We start from the raw sequence: 22,343 nt of genomic DNA on the forward strand, positions 1-22,343 counted from the left end.
ATAATTAACTTAACACACAAAAATTATTCTTAAAAGGTTAAATAGAAATTGTTTTATTTCTACCAAGATCTGGTAGTAAACAAAATTAAGGTAATATAAAATTATATTTAAATAAAATAAATGTAGGAAAAAATGTTGGGAAATAAGTTGAATGTCAGATTTTTTTACTATTATTATTATTTCATTGCAATATAAAATCTTAAATAGATACTCTAGTTAACACGTTAATGGCTGGTCTGCCGGATTTTGTTGCGAATATATACTGTGAACATCGTTTACTCAACATCTAGACAAGTACCTATACCAATCTGTAAAGACATGAAAAGTTGAGCAGCGGATCGGCATAAGAAAATGGGAGGCACAGCTCTTTATCGCCATTGATATGTACATGTCTAGTATGTATACATATTATATCGTATACTAAATATATATATATCAGTATTTATCGCCCAGCTTACCATCGCGCGTTATTACATTATCGTATCTATATATATAACACTTTTGACCAATACAATTGCGTATCTTTATGATTGCATTGGGTCTACAAGAAATAACCAATCAGACCCACATTCCTTTGCCTACCCATCTTCTCATCTCTGCATAATATAATAGTATCTAGTGCTACGCATAGTACTTACTATAGTACCTGATAGTACGAAGTTAGTACATGCATACAAGAAATCAGCATGGGTAGCACGGAGGTAACACCGATCCCAAAGAAATTAAACGAAAGCAACGATATCGGTGATGTTTACGGGCCGAACTTAAAAATCCTTCCATGCAATAATCAAGTGAAGGAACTGCAGACTATATTGCGAGACAAGTAAGTAAACCGACGGCGAAAATGATTCGTGTATCGACGTATACAAAGATTTTTTTTTAGCTTTAAAATGCCGGCATGATGCCGGCGCATTGTGTCATTGTGTCGTTTGCCTCCAATTAAACAATTTAATGGACACAATGCATATCCGTTTACAGAAACACCACGAGGAGCGATTTCAAGTTCTACGCCGACCGTCTGGTGAGTCTTGTTTTTCTATTTAATTATATGTTCTGACGCATTGTCATGCATTTTCGAGGTAATATTTATCTGTTTTAAGCACTTACGACTAAAACTGCATGCATCATGAGTGAAACATATGTTTTATAATGAGTAGAAATTTAATAATATTGGTCCCTTTTTCGAGAACAAATCGTTTCGTTAGACGTGGCCATTCCTCCACTGTACGCATCGTGTTTTCATGCTTTCACCGAAAAATATAGTTAATTCTATCTAATGAAATCTATTTTTGTATTTTCTGTAATTAGAGATGATATTAATTTGATATTTTTTCTGTAGAATTTATTACAAGTAATTGAATTGTATCAAATCGATATTTTTATGGTAATAGTATTTTTTAATTTTATGACTTACATATCTATGATAAGTTGGGGATCATGTACACAGCAAATTAAACATTTCTAGATAAGACTAGTGATAGAAGAAAGTTTAAATCAATTACCTTTTTCGAAATGTGTGGTAACTACACCAACTGGTGCCAAATACAATGGTTTGAAGTATCAGAAAGGAAATTGTGGAGTGTCTATAGTAAGAAGCGGAGAAGCCATGGAACAGGTATATTTTATTAATAACGATTTGTAAAAGCTTATTAATTATAATGCATTTTCAGGGTTTAAGAGACTGCTGTCGTAGTATAAGAATTGGAAAAATATTAGTTGAAAGTGATGCAGACACCCACGAAGCCAAAGTAGTTTATGCAAAGTTTCCAGATGATATATCTGAAAGGAAAGTCTTACTTATGTATCCAATAATGAGTAAGTGTAACAGCTTTACATCATACATCTAAGTTCTTTTGTGTACAATATTGTAAAACCAATGATTTATTTTAAATGAAAGGTACTGGGAATACTGTGATAAAAGCAATTGCTGTCCTAAAAGAACATAATGTAATTGAAGAAAATATCATTTTATCAAATTTATTTTGTACACCAATTGCAGCTAAGTCTCTAGTCACTGCCTTCCCTCAGGTGTGTATACTTTCTGATTATAACAGTATCTTATTAGATGCTTTCTTTCTGTACACAAATCATAAGATTATTTCATTAGGCTTTAAACTTTCTTTAAGTTCACTTTAAGCCCAAAAGGCAGATTAGTTGCCGATCCTGAAATCATAAGCTTGATAACAAATATTAACTTTTTAACAGCTTTTAAAAAAGTGAACTGCCTTAAGACATTTTCTACTGAATGTATTAATTAAGTTATTTCGAACTATTTTTATATTGTAAACATATCTTACTTGTTTGAATGAAAATAAATTTTCTTTTACAGATGAAAATTTTAACATCAGAGATTCATAGCATTGCTCCAAATCATTTTGGACAAAAATACTTTGGTACGGATTAATTATATTTTATTAGCATATTATATCATAAGTTAGTATCTACAATAGATGAACTGATAGAAAATCAGGTGCAGAAGGTAACATGTTTCTCTAAAGTATAATCATAAAGCATAATACAGTTTATAGAAAGAAGTCCTACAGGAAAAAAGATATTAATATTTTGTTTATATCATTATCACTGCTAACTTTTGTAAGTTATTTTTGATTTATTGCAAGGAAATATCAAACAGTGTGATCAATTGTGTAATCATAATACATAATTCATCATCATACAAGAAGTACATATTTAAAATAGCAACATCATTTTTTATGTTCTGTTATCATTACACTTCTGACTTGCAAATACCTCCTTAATTTTTTATTTAAATATTTATACATAAAAAAGATGAAAATTCATTAAACATGGTTACTGCATAAGTTTTAGTATAAAAAATCTCCACGCAATTGTTAAAATTGCACATAGTAAAAATGTGCACATTTTGCACAATGTTTAAGTTACTTATCAAAATAGTCAAAGAAAATGCTTTGACTATTACTTACAATTAACTTTATTATTTAATCATTTTCAGTATTGATATCTATTATTACGCTTAAATAGCATATATATAAAATTTTATTAATATACCTAAACAGAAAAAATCAATATAGTACAAGTTATATCTAGAAGAAAAGTGTTTCTTAAAAAGTATTGAGAATTTTACATAGCGTTGGCAATACTGTATTATGTAATTCAAGTTTTGTAAAAGCATTTATCTTGTTTATAATCTTATGTATGTTTTACAAATTAATTTTTATGGTATTGCAGAATGTATAAATATAGATTTTAAAGGTGTGGTACTTTAGAGACACTTTTCATGTATGGTTTTCAATTTGCGATTTATATTCATAATCTTCATAATCTTCAATAATAAAAAACCCCTTTGTTTATTAAATCAATATTCCCGAAATATTGTATAAAAAACGTGAAAGAACGCTTTATGTTTATTCTTCAACTAATACCTGAGTGAATGTATACAAATATGTATGTATTTTGTTCTCATGTATTCAGAGTATATACTTTAAAAACTGTGTATTTATATTTGTATTTAAGAAATCATGTGAACCTTCTGTAGATTGATTTTCTGTTCTTAATGTATAGTTGTAAGTAATATGTTTTATTATTATTTAATTTAGATAAATCAATCATATATAGATTGATTTATCTTCTCTGCATAATATAACAATTACAATCTTTTTTCTATTTTTTGCTCTATATACTGTGAACTATGAACTTCAACAGAACAAGTAATCCCACAGTAAAACATGCATTATATGATGCGCAAAGTGTAATGAAAAATATCTTTTATGTAATTATTTATTAAAATTATAGTTCAGTGATTGTTACAATTTTAATAGCAACAAAAAGTTAATTTTTTAAAGCATATTTTAGGCCAATGTTTTGTGAATTTCACAAAGTATGATTTTGTTACAGAGTAACAATATATAACGTCTTTCAAATGCTATGTAAAAGAATATTAATTTTCTCACAGTTTTTTCATGTTGCTATAAATAGTAACTTATAAAATTTATAAAAATGATATTAATTTATAATGTGAACTATAATATTGGAAATTTTGTATACAACGTAAGTTATTTGATAATTTCCAATAGTTTCATACAATTGTAGCAAAAAAATATAAAATAATGCAGAATATTTCATTATCTGAATGATAAAACAGAATTTTTACTTAATAGTTAAAAATGCAATTTGCATAATAATGTGGTAGTCACTCTACAGGTTTAGATAATTGTTTTGGGATAAATTTGTCGTTAAAGCAATTATATAATTAATAAATAAGGAAATTATAGAAATACTTTGTTTTTAAGTACACGTCTTAAATTGAATTTAATAAGTATTGCAAGATGTATTTAAGTAATGTTATTTATTTATTATTTAAACATCTTGTTCTTCAATTTGTATATAAATAGTATTGTATATCAAGATAGATATGTATTTTATTGTAAACATGGATCATCATGGATCAATGAAATTAATGATATGAGAACATTTAATATCTGCATAACGAAACATGATATTTTGCATCAACAATATGTTTGGCATTAGTATTTCGATTTTCTCCTAATTCTCATTATAATAGTGTCAACTGTTGAGTTTAATTTTGTTTTAATACATGCTAATAGTGTGTGAATAAGTACAAATATTAACATAATATTCAACATAGTACTAAACATAAGTTTTTGAAAACATACACCAAAATGATGTATGACAATGTTACTTACCGATACTAATATGTGATTTCATTTTTCATAAATAGTCACATATACCAAATTAAAATCATTTGTTATAAAATGAAGAACCATTTTTATAATTATTATGTATTACTAAAGTACATACAAATTTTCTAACTATGGAAAATGTTAAAAAAATGTAAATTTATGAAGCTTATCACTACCTATATCACTATCATATTAATCAGATTTTTTGTGTGACTGTTGAATGGTATCTAGAATTGATGATGCAGCTTTTACATGTAATAATCTTTTTTAAAAGTATAATTATTATATTTTATCTTTTATAACTTTTCTTTACTGATTTCATTCTTTTTATTTCTTTTTATTTTTTTGCTCCTTTTTCTATTATGAGACATACAAGGTTTAAACTCTGAAAGTCTGTAGACCCTTCAAAAAACAATTTACCTTGAAACGTGCCTATAAAAAGAGCTGCATTACAGTATCTAGAGCTGTGATTTTAAGAACCATATGTGCATTATATTATATCATTTGAGTGTACACAGATGTCTGTTATTACGAACAATACTTGTACACCTGTTATACTGTAAGTTACCACAGAGTAATTTTCAACGTTTATAGCATTCACAATAAATTTATATTAGTGAAAATATTGTATAATATGTATATCTTGAGAAATATGAATAAAATTTCACAGCAAGTACTAATTACCCAACATAAACAATTTAAAATAAACAAAACTTTACAAAAATGAAACGTGATTTATTTTTTTATTCGTTTGTGAATACAAAGACATACTTTAAAAGCAAATGTTTTAAGGTACATTGCCTTTTATTTTAAATAAAGTGATATCTTTCTATAGCTGAAGTATTCCTTCCTATTACTAAATATTTAAAAAGAATTTGATTTTGTTGAAAAATTTTGTACTTGTTTAAATATTATTTTTAATATTTTTCAACAATTTATGTGTATAAAATTTTATTCATTGTATACAGTTATCTTGTAGATCTTCATAAAAACTTCAAAAACACGACAATTGTTGTTTCCAGGATGTTCTCGTTTCGTCGTAGGGGAGACTACAAACATACAAGGGAAAGATATTTGAAGAATTTGTGTTACGAATATACACATACGTTATGCAGATGTTAGAGTTTAATTTCATTTTTTAACAAATTTCAATTGAAAATAATTACCAAAATGTTAAGGAATATATTTTTTTAATGTAATTATGCCATACGTTTAAAATATTTCTGTAGTCAGTTTATTACATAAAAATAGCTAATTTATCTATTAAACTTGACAAACTTGCTTTCTACATACTCGATGTTTTATTTTCGTATTTATTAACGTTAATGCTAGTCTTTTATTCATTGTTAATATGGAAAACAAATATTTATTTTTAAAAATTAATGCTACGAAGAATACATAAATATATATAAAATTGTTAATACGATAGTTAGATCGATTTTTGAACATCAAATTGACGTGTAACATTACAAAGTATATTAAATTGCTTTTTATTAAAAAGAGAAATATCAGGTTTTATAAAGTTAAAGTAGTTTACTTACCAAAAAACATTCCTAGAATGTATAAATTCAATTAATGGCCAGCTAATGTTGATTAGTGACAGGTACATAGGATAGATTCGTATGATACATTTTCATAGATGACAAAGTTGTATATGTGGAATTATTAGACAAATTTTTAAACTTCTCTATTATGGTATTTATTAGTAAATTTTCATATGTATGTAACAATGATTGGCATGACTTATATATATCATGTATAATGAACATTGTTCTTGTAAATATATATTTTCAATACATATAATGTTAAAATTTATTAACTGTGATGCTCATGTCCAACACCTGTTGCTCGTGAATATATCATTCTCTAATAAGAACGAGGTGGACATTTTGATTCGTATGTGTAAAGCTTTTTAATTTCTCTTTTTTTCCTAGTCTGATTTTAATAGCATATATTTGATATTCAAAAGCTGCGGTACGTTATATTAAAATTAGTCAGGCTTTTTATCTCATGCATAAACATAGTGTAATGAACTTGATACTTTACACCTTCATTTCATAATAAAACAGTTCATAACACTCGCATAAAGCTTTGAATTTGTTCGTGATTAATACCCGTCTATTACCTGATCAGTAAGTGTGTATATCGTAAAACAAACTATGTCAAGCTGTTTGGATGAGTAACACTGCATAAATATATGTAGTCAGTATTAAATTTTTTGTACAAACAATAATGAATAGGCCTTTGATAAAAGGGTTTTAACGTCTCCATTAAACTTTCACTCATTTTTGATCTCATAAGTAAACATTTTCAGCATGAGAAAAGGAAATCAGCTATAAATTACCCTATTCCTGTTTCCAATTATGGAATATCTATGCGAATTAGATTATAAATATAATCGTAACAAATTAAACAAATTTATCAGATATATCACGTGCAACTAAGAAATCTGATGTATATTAAGCCTAACGTTTTTTGGAAGTAATAGCGAGAATTATTTTAAGATGCATTTGACCATAAAAAATTGTTAGTGCATACGACATCATCGGTACAACCTATTATAACTAATTTCGTGTCGTCTTTTATAAGAATTGCATTTCATACAAAACTGAGTGTCGTACTGTCCGAACTTACTACACACTAAGAAATTTCGTACAAAACCAATCAAATGACACTAGTACAATTTAAGACCAAATCATTGTAAATGGAAGCCATTCTTCAGTACAAATGGTAAGTCTACAATTTATAGCTTGGACCACTGATAAATATACAAGGACACTTAATAAACTCTTAAAAACAGTTTAATGTAATTATAAAATGATTAAGAATAATTAATGAATAAGAAATTTGAGACAAAAAAATAAATTTCTAAGTAGGATTTATCTATCTAAAATTCATTGCTATAGTTTTAGCGAGTAACAGGACAAAAAAGCGTTCTCAATACTGAAAATTTATTACTCCTAGCACATTATTAGAGCTTCGTTTAAAAGTAAAGAATAAAATATAATATAAACAATGTAAAATATCAGCATAAGAAATTAAAAAATTTATATTATCTACTGATATGAAGAAAAGTGAAATTCGTTATCTTCTAGTCAGATAAAAAATCTGATGGTGAAAACATGCTCGATTTCAAATATAAAATATTTCTATAAAAGTATCGCTTATGCTTCATTTATACTGTGAACTATATTTTCTGCAGAAAGCAGAAATATTATCTTGGCAGTACCTTCACTCAGCCTTAGAAGTGTGATAAATATAGCTTTTATAAAATATCCTTTTCGGTGGAAAACCAAGGATTTTAAAGAAATATAAAATGTCCCACGATCATATGGGTTTATTTCACATCTACTCTTCTTTCTCTTGATCACCAGATTTCTCTTCATTTTTTTCAACATTTTCTTCTGTATGTTCCGTAGTATCTTCTTCAGGCTTTGTTTCACCATCATTTTCTATAGATTTAGGTTCATCTGACTGTACATTTTCACTTGGTAAAGTTGTTCTTTCTTCAACACTAAGATAACAAATAAAAAATGCAATTAAAATATCTATAATAAAACAATTCTTATTTTTTAAACAATTTGTTATGTATAAATAAAAACAAATAATTTTAATTACACATATTTACAGCTATAGCAATTGTCCAATTTAAACGATTGATCACAAAATTATGCAATCAATATATCTATAGTGCTTACCTTTCTGCTTGTATTGCAGCTGCTTCTTTGTCTGTGGAAGGCTAAAATAAACATGTAGTAGTTAGTATGGACAGGATACAAATTTAGTACCAAGGACAAAACACCGGCAAATGAACATAACTAAGATGTTTACAGATCAAGTTTTTGAATAATGTTAAAAAAATATATACGTATAGATTAAGTAACATATATGGGTACATTTAACATTCTCCTTACAATTGGACCTTACAATTACCAATAATATTTACCTCTCGACTTGTAGTATTTCCATTTTCTTGAATTTCCTCACTTTGATTTGAATCAGGAACATTTTCTTTTCCACTAGCAGGTGGTTCCACTTTCAAAAATTCTTCCAACTCATCCATTTCATTTGCCAAATCAAAATCTTCATAATCCTGTGGGATGATTCATGATAATCATTTATAGTTCAAGCGTGACATTTAGAGAATTTCTAGTTTAAGTTTTAGAATCTTGTATAAGCTACTATTAATTTCTGAAGCTAGATTTTCTTAGCTTTTATCATTATTATTGTTTATTATAACTTAGATTATAAATTGTCAGAATTGATATAATGACATTTACCCCACAGTATTCATCTTCATTAAATATCTGTGGAGGTAATGGATATTTACTATCTCTCGCAATACCATTAGATTGCATAAATTCCTTTTCCATCTCCTTTCCTGGTTCTGTTATATCAATTGTCTCATACTCTACATTTTTGCTATCTAATATCATCAATACTCGTTGTTGCCTCTTTTTTACCTAAAAGAATTCAGTTAAATATAAAGCCTGGATATTTTCTTTACGATCTAAACTTAATTATTAATAAGTAGGCTATGAATGTTTATGCAAATTTATATCTTTATTTCATATACTAATTTTTATCATAAATAAAAAATAGAACTTAAATAAAAATTTATTTCACTTGAATATTTCCTATATTTCATAATGTATACTTTTGCACATTTAAATCTTTCATAAACACATGGACATTAGTAGTCCACTAACAAAAGTAGACAAGTGCAAATTTTAATTTTCATGAATGCAACTAAATAAGTAGAACCTGCGTAGAAAAGTGTTTCATCCACTGAATATTACAGATTATTATACTTTAGATATTATATGTATTTTTACATACTATACGTATTTTGTACGTTTTGCAGTTTCTAATTTTTCATAAATGCATAACAATCCGCAGTCTACTAGTAAAAGACCAAGTTTCGAAAGTTGTAAATGAAACTTCATCTGTTTCAGTCTCTGGTGCAACATGAAGTAAGGTATCGATTTGAACAAAAACGTATGCCGTTATAATCTTATCAGCGACTATTAAAATCTAAAGGTATTACAAATGGTACCGAAAAAATGGGTACAAATTGATCATGGATCGAGATTGAGGTAAAAATCGAGTAAAAGATCAAAGGCACATAAATTCTCCTTACAACGTCAAACGTAAACATTATAGAATCATTCACGACTAAAGTACAAAATATGTATCAAAATAGTTAGAATAATAGATACATAAAAGGAAAGCGAAACAAAAAAAGCAAGCGTTTATTCATTTTACAAAATGTCATTCAGACCTCTGAAACTGCGTCGTTGTAATCTACTAAATATCTACGAACGATTTCAAATAGATTCATTTTAACAATCCTATTGTTAATCCAAAGATTCGATTACCCAAAACCTGTAGCTATATTCCAGGAATACATATCCCTCGGCATTCTGTGCATCTCTTCGTTGCATGTATACATTTCTCACAAAATTACGAGGTACAATTAGTTTTTAACACGTTAATTGCCACGATGGTCATCAATGATCTACGTTACTAAATTTTTGAGGTTAAAATAAATTTCATGAAGAAAATTGTCAACAATGTGAATGACTTTGATAACACTGTCAGAGAGAAAGTGGGCAAATACAACACAATATTCAGCAAAAATTATAGTGTAGTATATTTTAATCCATTACGACTGACAGTGTAAAATATGGACATAAAATTCGTGTGGCAATCGTGTTAACTGAATCTAACATATATATGTTCTTTAATACACCCAATCAAAGGATAACTACATTTCGTTAGACGCGTATATAAATGAATCATTTCGATCGATAAACCGTGTAGTGTGTCACATTCAATAAGGATTTTCACTCGATGACATTATCGGTCGTTAATCGACGCCTCGACCGTGAAGTTTTTCCGACGTAACTCGATCCAACGTGAAAATATCAAATAAGAATTCAGGTGCCCGTAAATCTGGCATTCTCTTCTAAGTCACATACACATATATATAATAGGTCTACACACAGGCACGCACACATTCTCTCTTTCTCGTTACTCGGTCTCGGAGATAAAATATCTTGATATTCTTTGGTTACGTTCTTTTTCCACTCACTTCCTTGTTGCCGCTGATACCCGATATGTAGACTTTAACAACCATCGTTAACCGGTGCTTTTGTTACCAATTGACACTCTCGCGCTTCTATTCGACGTGTGCCACGGTTAGCGGTTTCGCGGAGTGATAAGCGATCAGTGAATCACTATAGACTATTAGCCCGCGGATCGCCAACAGTGAGCAACACTGATTTAACGCGCACGGGTTTGGCTAGTCTTAGTCTGGGATCCACTGGCTACGTCATTTCAGGCCAGTTTTCGAGCGTTCTCAATGTTCGTCTACACGTCACTGTTTCTATTTTTTTTCTTCTTTTTTTTCTGTAGGTGGGGTGCTTGTGACTTGTGATGAATTAAAGATTGCAGAGTAGTGTAGAGTCTACTATTGACCAAACTATGAAGGACACTGAAACAAATAATACTATTTAGGCAGTTATAGGAACGTTCTCATGCACGTCATTGCACAGTGTACACGACGAATCCTTGACCAGCCTTGACAAAGAGACTAGAAACTACTTACTTAGCTCATGAAAGTATCCAAACACTCTTAGAAACTTTTTATGTTTATATTACACGAAACATATTGAAATTATTCATTATATATAAATTACGTATTGGAATTTCGAATATCGTGATTATATTAGTAAAATTTAAAACAGTGTTGGGAATGTTATAAAAATATAAAAGTTATAAGATATTTATTGAAAGCATAAACTTCACAAAAACCACTAAAATATTTAAACAGTTAATTATTTACTGTATTAATAAGCCACAATGTGTAGTGATATTGTTTTTAGCTCTAATTGCATGTTTAAGATTACTATTCATACTGTATACTAATTTTTCACTAAGCATATGTTTGCAATAAATTCCTTGTAACTTCTATATATATTTTCGGACTGGTTCCAAATTTGACTATTATAATCACGATAGTTATGTCTCAGTATAGTGCTAACGAAATTTTAAAAAGTTTCGTACAATACACATAATATATTTATAAAAATCATCTATGGTAAATGTTCGACGTTAATTAAACAACGTTAATTAAACATAACAACGTTAATTAAATATAAGAAAAAATATATTTTTTACGACACATTGTAATTTTATAATGTCACAATATCGAATAATTTTATAATCATTTAAGTAAATAAAAATAAGAACAACTGAGTAAGAAGTACTCTGTAAGACTCTGTATGTAAAACCGTAGTTACTCTGTAAGATCATTCTATCGAACAGAATAAGAACATAATGTAAAAATCGATATAAGACAGACTTCAAAGAGCAATTCAGATTTGTGCAATAAGAATGAGGAATGAAAAAGTTTGAAAATGGCGCGCAGAATAAGAATACAGGTGGCGATATAGAAGGAGAAATGTTTTTTAAAACCGAATTTACATCTTTTCACTCTGCATGATCAACGCAGATGATTCATGGAAAATATATATATATATAATATATATAGTAAAAATATATATATAATATAAAAATTTTTTGGTCACTTGAGATTGTATATCCGCTGTACTTAAACGTATGTTCTTGTATTAGGAGATTTAGACAAAAAGTATTGGCACACATCCTTATTTTTCAATGGAAACATTGAAATTTGTTAGGTTCTGCATTTCATTTTTATAGTATCAAATTTAATTGTCATTACAACTTTTGTAGTTGTATGAGAGTACTACTAAATACGTAATACGAAATTTAATGTACTTTGAACCTATTTAATTAGTAGATGAATACTATAATAAATACAATGGTCTGTCGATACATTTTGTAGCCGCTGTAGGTATTTCGAAAACGATGAAAATGATCGTGATAACTTATTCTAAGTATTCTATTTATTTAAGAGTACGCTCGAGGATGTCTTTGTTTATTTTCTGTAACGCGCGATTTAAATTCGCGCCTTTCGTGAATGCACCATTGCATTACGATTTCCGGTGACGACGTGTAGTGAATTTCGGATTCTAAAGTCTCTTCTCTTTTCCGGTTCTTTTGGAACGTATATCATATTTGTGCAAAATGGTAAGAATTGTTATTTGGTAATATTTTGTGAATCTTGTTAAAATATTGATGAAGTTAATAATTTTGCGTTGAAAAGGATCACCGACAAAATGTTTCTGTATATATTGTTTATCTATTGCAAATAATTTGTGTAGAAATAGTGGTTTGAGGTTATGTTTGCATTTACAGTTAAATCGCTATTTAATTGTCATATTGCAATAAACTTTTAATTATTATGAAATAGAAACAAAATAATGCAATATATTTAATTTCTTTTATAATAAAAGTTTGTCAGAAAGATTAATATTATAAACATGGTTATGGTTGGTTAACCTATTAGTGTCAAACAAGTGTTTTTTTTGTAAATAAATGTTTTATCATTTCAATTGTTGTGATCTGTAAATATATTTAGGCTATAAATGATAAATGTATTTAATGTATGAAATACGATTATGTCTATCTATTAGGCTAAACGCACGAAGAAAGTTGGAATCACTGGTAAATATGGTACTCGATATGGTGCCTCTCTCAGAAAGATGGTTAAGAAAATGGAAATTACCCAACACAGCAAATACACCTGCACTTTCTGTGGCAAGGTGAGAGATAAATCCTATAATCAGAAATGTGAAGTAAATAAAGATTACAATTTCTATTTTATTTCTTTTATTATAGGATGCTATGAAACGGAGTGTAGTGGGTATCTGGTCCTGCAAACGTTGCAAGAGGACTGTTGCTGGAGGTGCATGGGTATATTCAACAACAGCTGCTGCTTCTGTCAGATCTGCTGTCAGGAGGTTACGTGAAGTTAAAGAACAGTAAATAAATGTAATATGTAGTTCATAATGATATTTTGTCCATTTTATTTTAATCCTTTGATTCTTTAATACTACTTAGTTGTAAGATATTAGTTACTAGATTTATTCTGGTAAAGGGATAATATTAAAAAACAAGATTATTTTGTGTTGTATTTAATAGATTCATGACAATTTAACATGATACATAAGACTTAAATTTTTTGAAGCAATATTTGATAATATGAGGGTAGAATTTTTCTTTTTTATTAGAAAGAATATTTAGAAATTATTTTGGAGGCACATCAAAATTATGATATATCTACTTATATTTATGTTTTCATTGTTCTAATAATGTATATTAAATTCCGCTAGAATAATTTTATAATTCTCATAAATTTTTTTCTTTTGGTTATTTGATGAGAACTTTTCATAAAAAAGGAATACATATTATCTCGATTAAATTAACTAATATTTAAAGAAATATGGAATTTAAAAAAAATATATTAAAAGTACTGTTTGTTGAAATTAAATATTATGCACATATATTATTTTAATTCAATAGAACATATAGAATATTTTATTGTCTTTGAAGGTATGTTCATTCTAGTATTTAACTTTATTATAAACGATAGAAAAAGTAGATTTTTTTACTTAAATGGTATTTACATACATATGCATAAATATTCTGATGAAACAGAAAATTTCTTAAAAATAAATTTTATTAATTCGTATGTGTGTGCCAATAAGTAATCTTTAATGTTCCAATGTAATTCTTACAATTATTTTTGTTAATAATATAATTTTTATAAATAATTCTAATTCTAAGCCTAAGATGAAGTAAAATAAAGATGATAAAACAATACGTATAAATTCACGATGCGATGGATAATTTATAAGATTAAAAATTTGTTTACAAATTATTATTGACTTTATCTTTTTTTTTCTATATTTTGTGCACTTACTTGAATTTAACTAAATGTTATCAGTTTAAAAGACTAACAAATTATCTACAAATTCTGCTAATACAATTAAACGCATATTCAAATAATATATTGATTTAATAAAAATTAACTGCTGTACAAAAATAAATACTATCGCCTTGCACGAATAATTAAATATATAATTAAGCTGTAAAGACGCGATAATTTGTTGCACCATCACCATTCTTTCATGTAACTTAAGATTGAGTATATTCCTTGACATTAAGGTTCCTAAATTGAAATTTTAGTGTCATATATATTTTAATATATTATAAATGTAGTTTAATGCGTTTCTTCGCGCGCGCGCGTTTAAAGTTATAGAATCAGTTAATTTCTTCCCCCAGCTTTGAATGTAAGTATAACTATTAGCGAACATTTTCCAGAAACATTGCTTTACTTTGTTGACTACCTTTCCTCTTCTTTCAAAGTACGAAAGATGTTTAATTTTAGTTTAATGTAATGCAAGGGAAGGGCGCCAGAATCTAATAACAACATTTTTACATTAGTTACACGAAATGTTTTTCCGTTATGTCTTATTGGATAAGAATATTGCACTCTAAATTTTTAGCACGCTTTAAATATGCAGAAAACAAAAATGGTCCAAATCTATGAAGAATTATAGCTATGTAAAATGTTAGAACATCATAAAGATATCTAGCATTTCTTTTTGTTAAGAAAATGCGGAAGACATTTTGTCTTGAATTTAAGAAAGTATTTAAAGTATAACAGTATAGTGAATAACAGACAATAGTAGTTTTTTTATACTCTTAAACGATATCTCGTTAATCTCATATTGCTATGGCGAATTCAGGTATAAGTACATTTATCTTTTTAAACGAATAAAAAGAAAGTAACAACTAAATTATATATGAACGAGATGCAACAAGGAACTGTTAGAAATATCAGTATAAAAAGATCCAGTGCTCTTCCCTAATTGCTAGAAAATTGTACAATACAAGTTCTAAATCGTAATCGGTAGTGTCACAATAATTCCACTAGCATTCCATCATTCATTCCCTGTAGTAATACGTCATTTATACTATTAACATATCTGTGTTTCAGTGCACTGATATATCTTCCAGTCATCCAGCATTGCACTCATCCCATATTATCAAATATGTCTCTCTTTTGTATTAACAATTATTTATTTATAACAATGGTCTGATATGCTTTCCTCTCTACTGTTTACTAGAAAAGAAAAAAAAGAAGAATGTCCGCATACATGTCTCTTTGTATCACTTGTGTATATCCATACACAGTCGGAAATAGGTTTCTTTCTTTCAACACTTGTGCATTTATCAATGAAGGCATACCATGAAAAATGACAGTAAATACACGATACTGTTAGTAACAGTAAATAAATCCTATATAACTAAAAAGCATCAACCTCAATCTCTCAGTTTCAAGGTGTAATCAATTTCTTGTTTATGATCACTATTAATCCCATCGACGTTTAATAGATCGACAAAACGTGATACTGAATTGTTTTTATGAAGTACAATACTAGTGCTTCTCCTTGATTTTTCAATGTATGGAAGTCTCTTGAGTATCAGTCCTTCAATGTAGTATTAAATAAATCAACAAGTATTACATATAAATGTTGCACTTGTAAACACCTCGTATTAGCTAGCTTGCCATTTGAATTTACTGCGCATAATCCACTTTTGGCCGATGTTATGCGGATCACAAGGTGCTAATACAGGTTGCATAGCGTCGTTTGAACGAGGTTTCGACAAGCAATGTCCTGTATTAGTATGTTTGATCATTTTTGTCTAAAAAATAAACGTATATTTTATTGAAATATCATTACTTTTTTAAAAAAATTGCGTTTAAATTATTTACATCATACCTCTTCGTTATAAACCCATGCTTGATTTCCACCCATACCATGACATCTCACTATTTTGACAGGACCTTGGGGACTAGCTGCATCAAGGCACATATCATCAGACATAATTTGCTGTCGTTTAGTATAAGCAAACACCTAATTAAAACAAAAAATTATATTTCAACAATACTGAAAAATCTACTACGTTCAAAGAAATCAAGAAGATTTAGTTACTGACCTGATTACCACCTAATCCATGACAGTAACTAATTCCAACATTTTCACCTGTTCTCCTACCCATAGTGTCCAAACAAGATTGTGTCTCAACGTTTTGTACATCACCCAAATAATAATAATCTAGTGGCATAGGAGATTCTGGATAAATATTCTCCAAATACCACCTAAAGCTTTTACACTTAAGACGTTCCCTTAACTTAATTCTTTCAGATACATCTCCAACAGCTACGTTTCGGGCTCCTATGAACAGAAGGAACAATTGAATAATAATAATAATATTTGCTTAATATTTACAAACTTTATAATGCGATAGTGTGCTTATACATATAACTGTTCACTGAAAGACGGATGTGTGTTAAAAGTATGTGCCAAAATAAAGACATTGCCACGTGTGCTGTACTGATGCTATATGCTTGCTATTGGAAATAATTGTGCTATCATACATTGACCTTTCTTAACATGTTAAATTTGAAAAAGTAAGTCTGTACCTCTTTCAAGATAAAATGTAAGGAAACTTTAGATCGAATAGAGTAATATCTTCACTGTGTCTTTTATTTTCTATTATAACCCTCTTTCTTGAGATTACATCTATTATATAGAGCATTTTCTTGCTTTAGAGATGGACGAAACAAAAAGGAACTTCTCCATTAGTTTCCTAATATTAACGGGTATCTGATATATGCGCATGTAGCTGGTATCCAACTGCACTTAAGCTTTATAGTTAAATGCAACTTATAAAAGCGTACCAATCACCCGATAGAAAAAAGTTCATGCGAGATAGAGATAGAATCCCAAAAAGAAAAAAGAAAGTTTAAGATGATGTTAGCGATATTGCAGTCTATTCTCTTTCCAGAAATGCTGGTGTTAGTGCTACCTGGATTAATGTTGTAATAGAAGTACTTCCATTGGTCCAACCAGACCTCTGCGAGTCGCGCATTGTTGTGGTTCACTATCTTGCTGGTACCACCAGGGAATGTATATGGTGTTGACTTACGGAATACATGACCGACGTGCGAGCACGTTGCGATCTCCAATGTCCCACCACACATCCATATCTAACCAACTCAGTTCTGTTAGTATGTTAGCAATTACAAATGGATAGTTTATAAACAAACAAGAAACAAAAAGATCTAATACATTAAAAAGGTTCAGATTAGATGGACGCTCGTGTTCTCCTCTCTTGGTACCTATAATATCGTTGCTTATAAAATGTATCAAACAAAGAAGCAAGCAAACTTATTTTGTTAGTCGGCTGGATGGATGAGTGGTTAAGACTATACCAAAATATATTTGTAAATCCACAAACAAATCAACAGTATTCCTGCAAATTAAATCTCATGGCTAAATGTAACTAGAATATCCAGAATTCTTTAACACACACACGCGCGTACACACGCGCGTACACACACGCACGCACGCACGCACGCACGCACACACACAGAGAAAAAAAATATATTATATATTTAGATAAAAATATGTGATATACATTTATGTTAATATAAAATTGGATGGTAAATGCTAAAAGATAATTTGGTTAATATCACACTAAAAAGAAAAAAAAACACACTTGAGATTAATTTTAGAGTCAAATATAAATCAACTACATATAGCTATGGGTGTTAATATTTCTAATGTATAGACCGTTACTAGCTATAAAGATATTTACGAAATTATTTTGATACGCTAGATTAATACTCTATCGAATGTTTTATTCGAAGTAAATAAAAAAGTGTGCTATAATACAACGTTTTTATCTGAATAATATTATAGCATTGGTTGTATCAGATACCCGTCAAGTACATGTAAATGCTCGCAATCTTACTTTTTAATTAAGTTATACATACTAATGTATTTTATGTAACTTTTAGTTTATACAATTTTTTTAGCATGTGATGGCAAACGTTAAACTTACAATTGTTCTTACTTTCTTTATCTTTCTTACAGTACATTATCGTTGTTATATATTTTCGTTTGTAGATAATTAAAAGAAAGAAAAATGCACACTTCTCTACAGCAAAACTCGAGGAGGCTTAACAAATTGACTATCAATTGGCTAGCTATAATTAACTGTCTATTAATTGATACTTGAATTAAGAAAGAAAACAAAGTATACAAATGAAATGATACACGCTGTTATCTAACCTGGGTTCATGGCATAGTAAAAATCTCTCCACTCATCCATCCAGACTTCGGCCACCCTAGCCGCATTGTGTAGAACTACTTTGCTGACACCACCAGGGAATGTATACGGACTCTTGTCTCGGAACACATGTCCAACATGTGAACATGGACTGATTTCTAACGTCCCACCGCATTGCCATACCTACAAGGTACTTATGACTTCACAAATGAAGATGAAAATGTCCATAGCTAAACCCCCTGTGTATTTTGGGATCACAAACTCAAACGTTTCACTAGATTATTTAATAAATAAATCCAATGTGTGTAACAAACGGTGTTGGGCAAAATCTTTTCACGATAATTTATTATAAAGAAACGAGAAATTTTAATTGCAAGTAACAAATCAAAATTATCCGATCGAATAGATATTTATCCGGATTAGACTTTATTCGATTACGAATTTGATCGAATTGTTATTATTAAATTAGTTATAGTAATCACTGCGGCGATGAGAAGTTAGTGCTATTTAAATAATATCAATAATAATACCCAGCAATTAATTAAGTATGCGTGAAACGCGAGAGACGCTCACAAAATTAAGTGGGGGGGGGGCAAAAACAATTAACGATTATTTGTATTATGATTTGAATAATTTTACAATAATTATTCTGTTAATTATGTCAATAAATGATAATGAAACGGAGAAGATAATTTGTTATGGATATAATGAACAAGTTTTATCCGGATGAATTATTCGATGAAATGGAATTAATAATATTCGGATAATTATTTTAGACAAAGCGCCCAATTCTGATCAAAATTATCGATTACTTTTAACTCTAGAGCTTTCAAGGAGCCTTTGTATTTTTAATTTCTTCAAATTCTCGTGTTAATTATCGAATAAAAAAGTTCTGCCACACAAGAGAGGATCGAACAAACAGCTACAGATAGATAACAGAGAAAGGAAAGTTTTTCATCGAGCCAATAGCATTAAGAACGAGCAATTAGCTGTGAAAGCAAATGATAAAAAAAAAAAAAAAGAAACGATTTATATATATAAATTATTAACTATTATTTTACTGCTATTATTATTTATTTTATTAATTAACTAGATGTGAATTTGAATAGCACACGCACGTATTCCATGACCAAAACACTTTTATTTATTCGCGTTTTATAACTTCATTTTCATTTAAATAGTCTGACCGCATAAAGTAAATACTGTCATCGATCAATACTCACCCGGAAGCTCATTTCGAGGTTTTCACCGCCCCAAATATCCATGCCCTCGTCGTACGCTCCCAATTCGTAAAAATAATCCTTATCAATAGAAAATAAACCGCCGGCCATCGTCGGTGTTCTCAGAGGGGCTGTTCTATCCCCTAATCTTCTGTCCATTTCTCTTTGCGCCACCCTGTACCTTGAAGATTAACGAAACTTCGCGTTAGTAAATGAATTAAAAAATTCAATCTATCGGTAGAAAATATTGTCATGAAGATGACAATAAAGGCTTGTGGAACAAAGGCTAGTCTTTTCTTTTTACAGTTAAGAATTAAAGGTAATCTGAAAAATAATCCGCATAGCCTGAATCATTAGAATTACAATTTTTGGGTATCGTCTCGTAGTAAGTAAGCTGTTTAACAAACAAATGTAAAACAAATATAGGAGATAATTTTAAAAAGATAAAATACATAGGAATTATATAGAAATAGTGGCCTTGCTTTAGATATAAAGTTGAACATAATCTAATGTAGTTCGAGTCATTAGAACTTTAATTTTTAGAAATCGTTCGACATTAAATTGTTTATTAAACAAGCATGAAACGAATATAACAAATAGCCATGTAATGATGTACAGACATGAACTCAAGTGATTATGACCTCGGCTCTTGGAAATTGTCACAGTCACAGTCTTCAGCCACAGAACTTTGTTCACAAAGTCAATCGAGTGGTCCTTACCATCTAAAATTCAGTTTCCAATTGAAACCACCCCACGTCATATCGCTGGCCGGAATGTACTCAAAGGTATCGTCGCTAATCACATCAATGATGGGACAGACAACGGTTGTCCTGTCTTCAGCGATCCTGGATAGCAAAGGCTCCAGCCAACCTTCTGTGCATTCGCAATGAGCGTCTAGGAACGTTATAACTTGTCCTGTCACGTGTTTCGCTCCAAGGAGCCTAGCTCTGATCAGACCAGATCTTTTCTCTGTACGGTACACATATGTAGGGACCGGTAACGTTTTTACATAGTCCTCCAAGTCTTGCTTCAAGTGATCTACGAATCGAGTGCATGGCGTGAGCAAAAAAGCGTAGAGAAGTGAAAGCAATGTTTACTAGATCACAATGACTGAATATTGAAAAATAATACATCCATTGCGGCAGTAGGAACTGGTTGACTTGACAATAATTAAATTCTATGTAATGCTACGTTTCCCTGCTACTTTCACATTCTAGACATTTGGTGTGAATGTTTATTGTGAATCATTTGGGTTGAGTTTCTAATGTTAGAAATCAGTAGAAGGATCGAGTATTTGAAAGTAGAATGTGAAAGAAAAGCGTGCAATCGTCCAAGATTTTGAGAATGTTTACACAATTTGCTTAGACCGAATGAAAGATATTTTAAAATATAGAAAAAAGAAAGAAATAGAATGGCAATTATATAAATAAGAAAGCATATAGAAAAGTATCTTAGAATCTATAAGATATATATATAGAATATATAATCCCTTTCACTTCTTCAAAGAAAGCGAAACAAAAATATCTAACACGATGCTAAACTTAAAAATGCTGTTATATTCCTTAACCAACGTATACACGTTAACCTTAGATTTACCCACCAATGGAATGGTTTCTCTACTGGAGAAGCGCACGAATACAAAACCTCATGAACTCATTCAAAACCGCACCCATCTATTCAGACCACTCCCAAGACCAGACCATCCCAGTTCCTCTACCACCAACCATTCTCAGGCTCACCTTGCTCGCTCTTATCATCTACCAATATGATCTCCTTTAACAATGTACGCGGAGACCGATTAATGACCGACCAAACAGTCCTCAACAACGTGCTCCATGCTTCATTGTGGAACACTATCACGATGCTAGTATCCGGCAGGTACTTGTTGTACTTCTTGGTCTTGCAGCCCTCTAATCGAATATCCTTGAGTGACCGATTCAACGAGATCATATCGCTGGCCATCAGGTTGAATTGGTTCAGTTTGAACAGCTCCTGTTGCCTGGCCTCGTCTTCCGGCGAAATGTGTACCGCCGCACCCACCTCGCCAGGCATCCCTTTGTTCTCTCGGACGACCTTAGCTGGCCTCCATAAATGTAATTCCGATTGTTTGTATCGGCTTTTGCTCGCTTGTCCAGCCGACTGTATCTGTTCCTCTTCTTTCATTAAGGCTTCTTTCGAATGAGGTAAATTTTCTTCGGTTAACGTTTGCTGTTGTTTGTTATTCTCCGTGCAACCCCATCCGGACCCTCCGATGCAATCCGAATAGTGCATCAGCACCATCACGTCCACCAGGAACCATACCAGCGACGTGAGCAGTATCACTCGACACGTGTGAATGCGAATTTTAGAGCGGAACATGTTGTGTCGGGGG

The 22,343-nt window shown here is 30.0% G+C and overlaps 4 protein-coding genes and 1 long non-coding RNA gene across 7 annotated transcripts in view; 3 read left to right on the top strand and 2 right to left on the bottom strand.

Annotated features, from left to right (window-relative positions):
• Positions 1-599: 599 nt before the first annotated feature.
• Positions 600-6,477, top strand: LOC100746206 (uracil phosphoribosyltransferase homolog). The gene is made up of 7 exons (XM_033318769.1): positions 600-823; positions 979-1,021; positions 1,466-1,615; positions 1,671-1,815; positions 1,898-2,028; positions 2,330-2,393; positions 5,702-6,477. The coding sequence occupies exons 1-7, from the start codon at positions 687-689 to the stop codon at positions 5,755-5,757; spliced, it is 726 nt and encodes a 241-aa protein (XP_033174660.1). The 5' UTR covers positions 600-686; the 3' UTR covers positions 5,758-6,477.
• A 687-nt stretch (positions 6,478-7,164) lies between these two features.
• Positions 7,165-11,213, bottom strand: LOC100746326 (SH3 domain-binding glutamic acid-rich protein homolog). Of its 2 annotated transcripts, none has more exons than XM_003486482.4 (5): positions 10,774-11,213; positions 8,960-9,142; positions 8,626-8,772; positions 8,378-8,418; positions 7,165-8,193 (listed from the first exon to the last, which is right to left on the bottom strand). In XM_003486482.4, the coding sequence occupies exons 1-5, from the start codon at positions 10,816-10,818 to the stop codon at positions 8,028-8,030; spliced, it is 582 nt and encodes a 193-aa protein (XP_003486530.1). In that variant the 5' UTR covers positions 10,819-11,213; the 3' UTR covers positions 7,165-8,027. The 2 variants fall into 2 exon arrangements, with proteins under 2 accessions (XP_003486530.1, XP_012236409.1); XM_012380986.3 differs by lacking the exon at positions 10,774-11,213 and adding an exon at positions 10,058-10,669.
• Positions 11,214-12,646: 1,433 nt separating this feature from the next.
• Positions 12,647-13,621, top strand: LOC100746723 (60S ribosomal protein L37a). Its single transcript, XM_003486486.4, has 3 exons — positions 12,647-12,794; positions 13,241-13,369; positions 13,446-13,621. The coding sequence occupies exons 1-3, from the start codon at positions 12,792-12,794 to the stop codon at positions 13,590-13,592; spliced, it is 279 nt and encodes a 92-aa protein (XP_003486534.1). The 5' UTR covers positions 12,647-12,791; the 3' UTR covers positions 13,593-13,621.
• Positions 13,622-14,300: 679 nt separating this feature from the next.
• Positions 14,301-22,343, bottom strand: part of LOC100746443 (polypeptide N-acetylgalactosaminyltransferase 5) — an 8,861-nt gene continuing 818 nt past the window's right edge. Inside the window, exons 2-8 of one of the 2 annotated variants that reach the window (XM_033318779.1) lie at positions 21,712-22,343; positions 20,692-21,010; positions 19,976-20,153; positions 18,755-18,935; positions 16,614-16,852; positions 16,397-16,531; positions 14,301-16,319 (exon numbers count right to left, since the gene is read on the bottom strand). In XM_033318779.1, coding sequence (XP_033174670.1) covers positions 16,170-16,319; positions 16,397-16,531; positions 16,614-16,852; positions 18,755-18,935; positions 19,976-20,153; positions 20,692-21,010; positions 21,712-22,330 — 1,821 coding nt within the window. In that variant the 5' untranslated portion in view covers positions 22,331-22,343 and the 3' untranslated portion in view covers positions 14,301-16,169. Of the gene's footprint in view, positions 16,320-16,396; positions 16,532-16,613; positions 16,853-17,486; positions 17,668-18,754; positions 18,936-19,975; positions 20,154-20,691; positions 21,011-21,711 lie in introns of both variants that reach the window. The other variant, XM_024364892.2, reaches the window with a different exon arrangement.
• LOC117151212 lies at positions 16,859-17,684 on the top strand. Its single transcript, XR_004460969.1, has 2 exons — positions 16,859-17,088; positions 17,466-17,684. It is a non-coding gene; the product is annotated as an uncharacterized LOC117151212 (long non-coding RNA).

Source organism: Bombus impatiens, unplaced genomic scaffold (assembly GCF_000188095.3).
Source record: "Bombus impatiens unplaced genomic scaffold, BIMP_2.2 scf_0114, whole genome shotgun sequence".
Lineage (NCBI taxonomy): Eukaryota > Metazoa > Arthropoda > Insecta > Hymenoptera > Apidae > Bombus > Bombus impatiens.

Excerpts from the sequence above, each read along its gene's own strand:
- LOC100746326 (XM_012380986.3), bottom strand. The coding sequence starts at position 10,123 with ATGCAACGAAGAGATGCACAGAATGCCGAGGGATATGTATTCCTGGAA. Across the intron at positions 9,143-10,057 it reads AATATAGCTACAGGTTTTGG|GTAAAAAAGAGGCAACAACG; the intron begins GTAATCGAATCT and ends GAATTCTTTTAG. Across the intron at positions 8,773-8,959 it reads ATGAAGATGAATACTGTGGG|GATTATGAAGATTTTGATTT; the intron begins GTAAATGTCATT and ends ATCATCCCACAG.
- LOC100746206 (XM_033318769.1), top strand. The coding sequence starts at position 687 with ATGGGTAGCACGGAGGTAACACCGATCCCAAAGAAATTAAACGAAAGC. Across the intron at positions 2,029-2,329 it reads TAGTCACTGCCTTCCCTCAG|ATGAAAATTTTAACATCAGA; the intron begins GTGTGTATACTT and ends TTTCTTTTACAG. Across the intron at positions 2,394-5,701 it reads TTTTGGACAAAAATACTTTG|GATGTTCTCGTTTCGTCGTA; the intron begins GTACGGATTAAT and ends TGTTGTTTCCAG.
- LOC100746723 (XM_003486486.4), top strand. Across the intron at positions 13,370-13,445 it reads CCTGCACTTTCTGTGGCAAG|GATGCTATGAAACGGAGTGT; the intron begins GTGAGAGATAAA and ends CTTTTATTATAG.